The sequence below is a fragment of the Rhinopithecus bieti genome, unplaced genomic scaffold (assembly GCF_001698545.2).
Source record: "Rhinopithecus bieti isolate Rb0 unplaced genomic scaffold, ASM169854v2 scaffold_33647, whole genome shotgun sequence".
Taxonomy (NCBI): domain Eukaryota; kingdom Metazoa; phylum Chordata; class Mammalia; order Primates; family Cercopithecidae; genus Rhinopithecus; species Rhinopithecus bieti.
This window is the reverse complement of record NW_016814745.1, coordinates 1,055,431-1,066,745: the sequence shown is the minus strand read 5'-3', so window position 1 is coordinate 1,066,745 and position 11,315 is coordinate 1,055,431. Positions and strand designations below refer to the sequence as shown.

At 46.6% G+C, this 11,315-nt stretch overlaps 1 protein-coding gene across 2 annotated transcripts in view; it reads left to right on the top strand.

The window, feature by feature from the left end:
* Positions 1–11,315, top strand: part of CACNA1D (calcium voltage-gated channel subunit alpha1 D) — a 334,500-nt gene that overhangs the window by 211,891 nt on the left and 111,294 nt on the right. For both annotated transcript variants that reach the window (XM_017851883.1, XM_017851882.1), the window contains one exon: positions 9,665–9,834. In XM_017851883.1, the coding sequence (XP_017707372.1) occupies positions 9,665–9,834 (170 nt within the window). The remainder of the gene's footprint in view (positions 1–9,664; positions 9,835–11,315) is intronic.

Genomic DNA, 11,315 nt, shown 5'->3' with positions numbered 1-11,315 from the left:
TTTTTTTTTTTTTTTTTTTTTTTGGCATGTGTGTGTAAATATCAAAGTGTTTTGTTTGTTTAAATTTTATGTGGGCCTAATTAAAACAGACAGCATTGCAACCCAAGAAAACAAAATCCTATATCTAAATCAAGATGACTTCCAGTGGCCCATTTATTTTATGGGGCGTTTAAGAAATAAAAGTTCCCACAGCAAACTGTGTGTGTCCTCTTGCATCTGCGGCAGTCCCATTCCACCTGTACCTCCGTCTGTGTGTGATGGCTGGCTGCACCCTGGACATGCTGTCTCCGGTACTGCTGGCTGAGCCAGAGGTCCCAGAGATCAAGATGTCAGGGCCTGTAAATCCTGGGGCATGTCAGTGTCTGGTGGCCTCTCTGCAGAGCATGGGGCATGTGCCCAGCCTGTGGGGGCTCCACTGGGGCTCCTGAGATGGAGGCTGGCTGGTTCTGGGGTGGGGGGTTCTCTCCCTGGAGTGGTGCTTACTGAGTGGGAGTGAGGGACAGCAGGTGGAGAGATGAGCGGAAAGGGGGCCGTCGCCTTTCTCTATTCCTGAGTTGGGGCTCTCAGGGAAAATCAGAGTGCATTAATGAGCAGAGCTATGCTTTCTGTCCTGCCCTCCGTCCCTGGTCCTGACTCATGACTTCCCCATGAGTCACAGCCCCAGGGAAGGGACATGGGGTTTGCAGCCTGGTTAGTAACCCTGTGTCCTGTTGACTGGGAGTATGATGCGGGGCCAGCAACAATGCCTCGTTGAGCCTCCGTGTTGGCCTTTGTGAAATGAATATGAAATTCCTCCTCCTGCCTCTTACACTGAGGTTGTGAACAGCTCTGGGGGCAGTGATTGTAAAGACATTTGCAGGACTACAGGAACAATCTAAATAAATGAGGGGCTTTTTTTCTGTTATTATCAGAGAAGGGGACATGGCAGAGACTCAGGCCGTTTCGCCCAAACCCATTTACCCCAGCCATGCAGGCTCATATTCTGCTGAAGCTGCTGTTGGTTATTGCTGGGACCCTGGGCGATGCAGTCACAGGTGAAGGACTGCATGTGGTGATGTGTGCTCAGGCTGTGCTTGTTTCAGAGACGTCTTCGGCTTGTTCTGCTGTGTTGGTCTGTTCCGTCTAAAGGTCTTTGGGGGGCTGGATAAGTATGGGGCGCATACCATTGTTCTGTCGTCAGAGCCCTCTGCAGCCATTTCTTATGAACTCACTCAGCCCTTATGCTTCTTGGGTGTCGTTGCCACCAAACTACTTGCCTGCCAGGTCCAAGAGGTGCCAGGCTGTTGCCCAGGGAAAGAAATAGACAACAAAAAAGGGGCCAAGTCACAGCAGTCAGGTCCCCATGGAGGAGGCACTGGGGAGGCTAGAGTCGCAGCAGCAGTTGAAAGGTGATTAGAACATGCTGTGATCTGGTGTTGCTGCCAAGTCATTAGTCCATCTCTACTGAGGATCCCTGTCTGGGGAAGTTGCTATGTCCCAGGGCAACTGTGCTGAAATCAGTTGTCTTATTTCAAAACTTGTGCCTGTGCCCTGAGGCCCTCAGCAGGCATGCTTCTTCTTTCATATGGCAGCCCTTTGGATACTGGGGACCAGCCTGTCTTCTCCATCCCTCCTCCTGCTCTGCCCAGCCTGTCCTTCCCTGAACAGGTGGACAAGAAATGTTCATGTGACAGGTGGGGTGTCACGGGGCCCTGACAAGGAAGGTCCACATGAGGGGCGATGATGACACTGGTGTGCTAGACCCAGGGGACTGGTGAGGAAAGGTCAGAGGTGACAGTGACCATAGCATGGTGGTGGTTGGGGGTCAGTGACAGGCCTCATAGGTGTTTTTCCAAATAGTCGTGTAAGAAAATTGGGGCTTCATGAGAAGTGTGTTTTGACCACATTTGTATTGATGTTAAATCCAGCCCATCACCCAGGGCTTACTGAATGTCTTTGGTCTTCCTCACCACCATTTTCTTCTTCTTTTCATTTTCTCTTCATACATAACACCTGCCAAAGCTGATAGGAGTAGATTCAAATTTCTGTCGGTTCCTCCTTGCCTACAGAGAAGCAATCCAGGTTCCTTAGTTTTATATTTAAGCCCCTTCCTGGACTGACAGGAAGCCTGTTTTGTTTTTGTTTTTGTTTTTTTGTTTGTTTGTTTTTGAGACAAGGTCTCTCTCTGTCACCCAGGCTGCAGTGCAGTGGTACAATCACAGCTCACTGCAGCCTCAACCTCCCAGCTCAGGTGATCCTCCTGCCTCAGCCTCCTGAGTAGCTGAGACTGCAGGTGCATGCCATTTCACTTGCCTAACTTTTAAAAAATTATTTTGTAGAGAGGGGATCTCACTCTGTTGCCCAGGCTGGTCTTGAACTCCTGGCCTCAAGCCATCCTCCCACCATCACCTCCCAAAATGTTGGTATTTCAGGCGTGAGCCACTGTGTCTGGCCTTGTAGCCTGGTTTTGATCCTCATCCTCCTGGTGTCTACTCTCCCTTTCCTCTGCTCCTGCTTTTCCTTCCAGGCATCGTGTTGAGGTGCTCAGGGTAGATTCAGCAGCTGCATGGCCTTGTGTGTCCAAGTGCTGTGAGCCTCGGTGTCTGTACAAGAGGGTGATAGCAGCCCCTGCCTCACCATAGTCACTCACCAATGGGGATGGGGTAAGGTGTTGCTCTGGGCTCTGGTTAGGATGCGATGCTGAGGGGACCACCTGGGGTAGGGGACACATGTATTCATGTTTTGGTGCTCAGTGAGTAGAGTTTTCTGGTGAATTAGCGGCAGGCAGAATGCATTTGAATGGGGTAAGCCAGAGAATGTCACCAAAAGCATGAGACTTGAGCTTGGTCTTGAAAGGTGGACTGGATTCAAAGATGGGAGAAGGCTGCTCAGGTGGATGGAATTCTGTAGACAAAAGCTCAGAGGGTTGTGGAATTGAGAAGAGTGTGGCCAGAGTATAAGGTGTGCATTTATGGGATGGGTGAATAAGACTGGAATAGCACTTGGGAGAAGGCTGGAAGGCCTTGAGTGGCAGGCAGAAGCATCTGACCTTGATCCTTGAGGAAGGCAATGAGAAGCTGTGAGTCATTTTGAGTCGGATGCCACCAGGGGGAAGTCTGGGTCTGCAGTAGTCACCTGGAGCAGAGAGGGAAGCAAGCTCTGACGAAATGCTCTGGCCACAGCTCCTGTGGCTGCCCGGGGAATGGGTGCGTGCAGACTGGCCTACATAAGACACTTGGCAGCTGTCCTGTTAGGCTGTTAGGGAGATTCCTTACTGAGTAATTGCTTCTCAACCAGGAGATACAAGGGAATATCTTAATGACCTAGAGATAGACCACATGAGGCCTGAATACAATAAGGGAAAATGGCGAGCTGACGGTGGAGGCTGTTCCAGATGATATGTCTAGGTTTGGGCACACTCATTTCATGCTTCTGGGCGATCCCAGCAATCATGGGCTTTCTGTTCTATAGGGGCATATTCTGGCCTCCTGAAGGAGTAGGAGTAGGGCTTGTTTTGTTAGATACAATTTTTTATACATAGCCTTCCTGCATGTCTATATAAAGTGTCACCAAGGGGAAAGAGAAACATGGGAAGAGATACATGAGAAATGGACAACATTGTCCATTCCTGCCTGCAAGGAGCTTACAGTCTAGCTGGTAAGCTGAAATGAGTATGTAGCAACATGAATTTGAATTTGGTTAGTAGTAGAGTTATATCTTCTAAGCATTCAAATGTTTTCTATTTGGAAATAATTTCAAATATATAGAACAACTCCAAGAATAGAAATAGCACAGTGAATAATCCATATACCCCTTTCTCCAGTTTACCTAATATTAAATTTTACCTCATTTACTTTTTCATTTGTTGTCTATCCATAAGGGATGTGGACTGATTTTTAAAAATATGTTATAATTTATTACTGTCCTTAGTTATTTCAGTGCTCAGATTTCCTAAGATTTGGCTAAGTAGGAGCTACTTCTCTAGCTCCTGTATCCTTATGATACATCTCCATAATGTGTTTTGGTTTGTTTTTGTTTTTGAGCACTTCCTGATTTTCTTCATCTTGTACCTACCCTACCCTTGCCCTGGAATCACCCACTTCTCCAAAGTCCCCTGGTTCCTTTTAATGGGGAATGTTATTAAAGACCAAGATGTGGGTACCAGGTGTGCTTGTACCTGCCAGAGCATCTTTGCTTCTAAATCCTTTCAACAGAGAGAACTAGGAAATATATGCATTTGTTTACACATACTCTTACACATACTTACATTGATACATATACTCACATATCAACCTCTTTTAAAAATCAGACATTGGAAATCAGACTTCAAAATAAACAACTTTTAGAAATCATCAGTTCACACCTATACCTTCGATTCCAGTCTGTCCCCAGAGGGTTCTTCTCTGTTCCGTGTTTCTGTGTCCCTCCTTCCACAGCGAGGACTCAGGCTCCCAGCAACATTAGCACATGTACTCACTCCCTAAATCCTGTAATATGTCTAAGATAGTTTCAGAATGGTCTCATCCACATCACTACAAAAAATAAAGCTACTAAAAGGAGTTCAGTGTTTGTTTGCAGTTCATCCCTCACTCCAATCCTGCCGAAGACTGGGAGCATATCGTCAAATATTCCTGAGCTATTTGAATTAGTTTTGTCTTTCTCCTTCAGTCTGGTTATGGTATTCATTGAATTACAGATTTGTTTGTTTCAATTCACTTTCAGTTTAGGGGTATTTTCCCTTCATCTCGTCCTTATTGACTTAATTTTAAAAAATTTAAGGTGAAGAACATTAACATGGTTCCCAAAGTCAAAACTACAGAAAAAGATATACTTAAGAGTGTCACTCCAACCTTGATTCCTGTGGCCTAATTCATTCCCATCCCTTGTTTTCTGCTCTTTTAGATACATCCAAGAGAAATATGCATATTTTATTTCCCAGTTTTTTGTATCCAAAGGGTAGCACACCATATATATATTTTTTTTTTTTTTTTTTTTTTTTTTTTTCTTTTGGTCCAGGCACTTCTTATTTATCTTTTGATCAGACACACCATAACCAAAATTCTGATTTGGAACAAGAAGGCTCCTAGCATATAACAGTTGTCGGATTTTTAGTTACTTGCAAAAGTCTGTTGGTTTCTACCAATAGCTTTATTAAATAAGCTTTGTAAAACAATCTGTTAGTGATAGGATTCTTAGAATATGAAGAATTCTTATGCAAAGTGGAGTGACTTTTTTCCATCATTCCAAAGTTTCATAGAAGGTGCCTCGGACTCGAGGTGTGCTTTTCAGGATCAGAGGGACGGTTGTGATGGGACTGGGTTATTCTCAATGGAGCAGATAGTGTACAGGATCAGCAGTGGGTTTGCCGGCTCATTGTGGTCACTCCGAGCCTTGGGACCCATGTGTCCTTCTGTGTGTTTCCCAATCCTGACAGGTTTGTGGCAGCTTAGAGCCCATTCACAGCTAGTGCTAATTTTTCTCCCTTTGATATTTGAGAAAGCTCTTCCATTTGCCTTTTAAATTTCTCTCTTATGTCTGGATTCAACAACTATTATACATTTGAACTTCACGTTGATACCGTTCTTTTGTATTCAAAGCCTCATCTTACTGAATGTCTTGCTTAATTCCTGTGAAACAGCAGAACGGGTATTGTTGCGTCTTTTTGGAAGTGAGGAAACTGAAGCTTAGAACACAACAGTGACAGAGCTAGGACTAGAAGCCAAATCTTCAGACGAAGAGCCTGGAGTGGTGTAGGAAGGCCAAGGCTTTATCTGTGTTTATCACAGGGACTCCACCTCCCTGCCCCCTTCCTCCTGAAGGGGTGGCCTGCCCCTCCACACTTGTGGGTGCTTCTCGTTAGGTGGAACGAGAGACTTGAGAAAAGGAATAAAACACAGAGACAAAGTGTAGAGAAAGAAAAGCGGGGCCCAGGGGACCGGCGCTCAGCTTACAGAGGACCCACGCCGGCACCGGCCTCTGAGTTCCCTTAGTATTTATTGAGAATTATCTTAGTCATTAAAAGGATAAGGGAGTGGCTGGACAATAGGATTATTGTAGGGAGGAAATCAGCAGTAAGACATATGAAAAAATCCTTGTAATATGAATAAGTTTAAAGGAAAATGCTGTGCCTTGAGATGTATATGCGACATCTCCATAAACCTTTTAGCAGTATTGCTCCAGCAAGTCCCACCTTATTCCTAAAGGCGGTTTCTCCTCACTCAGTAAGCAAGGCACACAATGGGTATTACCCGGAGATGTTCCATTGCCCAGGGAGGGGCAGGAGACAAATGTTTTTCTCTTTCTTGAGATTAAAGAGAATGGTGATGACCTTTAACCATAAGCAGCCTTTAGGCACTTGTTTAACAAAGCACATTCTGCACCGCCCAAAATCCTTTTAACTTTAAGTCACCACAGCACATGTCTCTTGCAAGGACAAGGTTGGAGGTAAGGTCACAGTTTAACAGCATCTCAAACACAGAACTAAATGGAGTCTTTTATGTCTACTTCCTTCTATATAGACACAGTAACAGGCTGATCTCTCTTTCTTTTCCCCACACCTCCAAACTGCCCTGTGGCCAACAGATTTCTGCTGCATAAACCTCACCTCTGTCCACATCAATAATTATTACCTTCCTGCTAAGTATTCAGCCATTCAGAACTGTCTGAAATCAGTTCAGAGGGTCTATATCAGCAGCTTTGTTACATGAGCTCTTGTGACAGTGACCATCATTGTGAGTGGGCCATAAACCAGGACTTGGCAGGGTTTTTTACTCTTAGGAATTTTAGTCAGTAGAGTTTTACTTATGCCTGCTTAACTGCGTCCCAGCAGCTGAAAATGTGCAACAATGATGCAACTTGTTAGAAATGGGATTTTTATATTTGTAATGTTAAAAATGCATAAAATATTACAAAAGAAAATTACGAAGATAGTAAAAGAGTTACCCTGAGAAGCTTAAGGACATTCATTTTATAATGTATATAATCATACATATAATTGTATATAATTTATATAAAATGTATATAATTATACGTTATAAACATACATAATGTATGTAATTATATACATTATAAACGTGTATGATGTATGTAATTATATACATTATAAACGTATATGATGCATGCAATTATATACATTATAAACGTATATGGTGTATGTAATTCTATACATTATAAACGTATATGATGTATGTAATTATATACATTATAAAATGAATGTCCTTAAGCTTCTCAGGGTAACTCTTTTACTATCTTCATAATTTTTTCCCAAGAACCCATATATGATATGGACCCAAAGTAAGAATACCTTGTTTGTATGTAACCATCTGAATTTAGTATGCTAAGTTCAGAATCAAAACATGCAAACAGATTTGTACTAGGATACTTTTTTGGTGAATAATAAAACCGAAGGTCCACTTTTCTTTGAGGTGTATTTAAGAAAACAGTTTATATAACTCATTTTCCTGAAGACACGTGACATTCCAAGCCTTCTTATTGATGCTCAGGGATGTGATTCTGGATTGAGTGACTTTTTCAGAGTTCAGAGAGTCATTTGGTGAATTTACCTGAGCTGAGTTACATATTTTCCATGTGTTGGGAATCCCTGGAGGTCTAGAAACCGCAGACCGTTCTCAGTGTGTGGTATGTGTGAACAGCGAGACACTGGAGTCCTTACTTCTTTGAGACAGCAGGTGTTCTTTGGGCTGGGAGGACAGAGCACATGTCTGGGCTCAGATCGGCTCCTGCTCACTCTCTAGATCCACAAAGCCTTGCCTCCTTCCGTATTCACAGGAGGTACATTGGAGACAGACAGCCCTAACAGGACCAAGGATAGGTTCCAGGGAGTCTGAAAAGTGGGGTGATTTAGGATCAATGAGAGGGATCCTGTTTTTTTTCTTTTTTTCCTTTTTTTTTTTCTTTTTCCCTCCCTCCCTCCCTCCCTCCCTTCCTTCCTTCCTTCCTAGACAGAGTCTTGATCTGTTGCCAAGACTGGAGTGCAATGGCACAATCTCAGCTCACCACAACCTCCACCTGAGTGGGATTCTTTCTAATTTTGGGCAGAGGGTGGCACTTGGTGAGGATTCCAGTTTCTTATCTGAAGTATTAGCATCACTGGGTGTGCAAGCATCTGTTCAGCCCCTCGACAGCCTAGAGTTAAGGGAGGGGTGTGCATATGGGGTTAGTTTGTTGTTGTTGTTGTTGTTTGGAGATGGAGTCTCGCTCTGTTGCCCAGGCTAGAATGCAGTGGCACGAACTTGGCTCACTGCAACCTCTGCCTCCCAGGTTCAAGCAATTCTTCTGCCTCAGCCTCCCAAATAGCTGGGATTACAGGCGTGTACCACCATGCCCAGCTAATTTTTATATTTTAGTAGAGACGGGGTTTTGCCATGTTGGCCAGGCTGGTCTCGAACTCACGACCTCATGATCCGCCCACCTTGGCTTCCCAAAGTGCTGGGATTACAGGCGTGAGCCACCGCACCTGGCTGGGATTAGCTTTATGAAAGCAGGTCACTTCCCCTTTCGTTGGTTGGGTTGGGTTGGGTTATTGAGGTAGGACCCTGAACAAGACACGCTGGCTTTGACTCGGAACGAAGGCAAGAAGGCAGACAGAAGTAACCTGTGTCGGAATCTCAAGGTCTGTGTGCAGAAACTGCATTGCTGTAACCTCACCTGCTTCCTTAGCAGCTTTTAAGTGTACTTACTAAATCTCTAACTCACATATCTTGGCTCCTGTAACAACTCACGGTTGGAGACGCAGATGGTTCCTCGCATATAAAAATTGGGTAATCGTCTGCCTGACTCTCAGGCTTGCCTGAGTGAGTGTGGGGTTTTGTATATATGCATAGATAGAGGCTTGCACACATGGTGGAAAGTAGCGTAAACACCCCACAGTTGGGAACATTTACCTGTCTGCCAGAGCCTTTCCAGGGCAGGTGTTCCTATAAATGGGCAGCAAATCATATGCCTCTTCCCCTCCTGCAGGGAAGACTTTTGGGGAAGACTATGACAAGTAGCAAGGGTGAAGAAAAACAGTAATGCTTCATCAGTGCTCAAGTTCCCATCTGGGAAGGGAGAACTGGGTTGTGGGGCAGGGGTGGGGGACTGCCCTGACTCCATCCACTGCTCTGGTCCAAACCTGCAGGTGATGGGTAGAGGAGACTAGGGTGGGCACCAGCAAGGACTGCTGCCCGCTCAGAGCTCTTGGTTTGGACAAAAGGGGTAGCACACAATATTAATGCAAAGTTTGTCCAAAAGCATTGAAGAAGCCCTAAACGTGGTACTCTTTGACCACAGCTTGGCCCACTTGGCTCCCTCCTCTTTGAGGAGGCTCTGGGGAAGGTGGGGCATCTCTGAGTTCAGGCCCCTTGTTGGGGGGTGTCAGAGGCCCACTATGACAGCACCTGGTGTTTTGGGCCTAGGCCCCTTGGGATCGCTGTCATCTGAGGGGAGTTCATTTTCTAAGAAATGATGCATGTGTGTTGGTGTGGGCTCTGCGACGCTGACCCCCACGGTCTTGCTTGAGAAGACACTGTCTTCTGTCCAAGTGTGTGGCTCCATAGCTGTGCTCATGTGACTGTACTCAGTGCTGTGTGTCCTGCCACAAGACTGTTGTGCAGCAGGGCAGTGGCTCAGGATGCAGGTCCCCAAGGATGTCCTGATATGTGCTTGTCCTCTTTGCCTCCTTCAGAGAATTCTCAAAGGAAAGAGAGAAGGCAAAAGCACGGGGAGATTTCCAGAAGCTCCGGGAGAAGCAGCAGCTGGAGGAGGATCTAAAGGGCTACTTGGATTGGATCACCCAAGCTGAGGACATCGATCCCGAGAACGAGGAAGAAGGAGGAGAGGAAGGCAAACGAAATAGTATGTAGCACCTTTCCTGCCCCTGGCTAGACAGACCCAGTGTGCGGTTCAGACGCCTGGCAGCAGGCCTTCCTTGACTCTGACCCAGGCTGTGAGTGGGACGGCCTCCTCCCAGCCATCTGGTCCCTTCTGCCTGCACACATCACGGAGAGAACAGGCACATTGGCGCTGACTCTGGATTTCTGCCTGAGGTTTGGGGGTTAGAGTTGTATTTGGTAAGGTGGGCTAAGGAGGATCCGACGGACCCACCGTTGGCCTGGGAAATTCAGTAAGCGCATTTCTGTGTGGGCACAGGGGTGATGAGACATGTATTCTTGCACCACAGGAGAGGAAGCTGTGGTTTCCCTCACCTCAAAGTGAAAAGTGTTATTGGACAAGAATTTGAAGTGCAGGGTTCCTCTTGACTCTTACTCTTAGGCCACCTGACATGGCTCCTACATGTGCTATTCATATGAAGCCATATGCTTAGCCCATCAGGGACTGGGAGGAAACCGGCTCACTCTTCTAGGCAGGTGTTAAGGGGCATGTGAGTCAGTGACAGCTGCTTTGCAGCCCAACCACCGACACCCCACACTGTGACACTAAGCACCCTAGAGCACTTTCTGCAGGAGGCAAGGCCTGAGAACTCAGTCAGTCACTGAAATTAATTGCCATTGTCAACCACAGTGTCTCTTTCACTGCATACTTTTCCCACAGATGTGCTCTTATTCTTTCTGGGGACCTCTGTGCCTTGGGTCAGAGTGGAAACTGGAATCCAGCAGTGCATTTGACTGAGATGTCTGTGACTTGCCACAGATCTGGAAGAGTTGAATAGGAAGGACTGAGAACATACTACAAGGGCACATGTCCATTGAGAGGCCTGGGGGCCCGAGGCCGGCCCTACATTGTAGAAGACGGCTGAGCAAGTCCCTGCTTGAGCAGAGTGCCTTGGATGTTTTGCTCTCAGCAAGGCCCGTTGCTGGGTACAGGGGAAACCCGGAGCTGGAGAGGATGTGGAGTGCTGCCTCCTAGGGAGAGACATGGCTGCTCACACTAAATGCAGCCCTGGGGAGCAGAGCTGCAGGGCACACATAGAGGGCAGGCGCATGCTGCGGGAGCCGAGGAGGGGTCGAGGACAGGGCTGGGGGACATATTTGGCCTGGGCCCTGAAGGATGGATGGATCGCAGGTGTGACCGTTCAGTGTGAGAAGAAGCTCCTTGACCCAGGGGACTAGCCATGAGGGAGGCATGGAGGTGGGCAAAGGCCGGATTTCAGAGGGGAGCAGTGGTCCCTTCGGCTGGAGCGCAGAGGGTGTGAAGGTCGGGGTGAGCTGCCATAGGAAGGGTGGGTGAGGTGCAGTTGTGCCTCTTCTGGAGGTTGTGGAGTGTGGAAGTAGGGGCTGAGAGACCCCTGACGGAGGGGCTTCTTGTCTGAGAGGGCCCTTACCTTTCTTCAAGCCTGGGTTCTGTGCCTTCACGGGGAGGGAGTGTATTCCGTGATC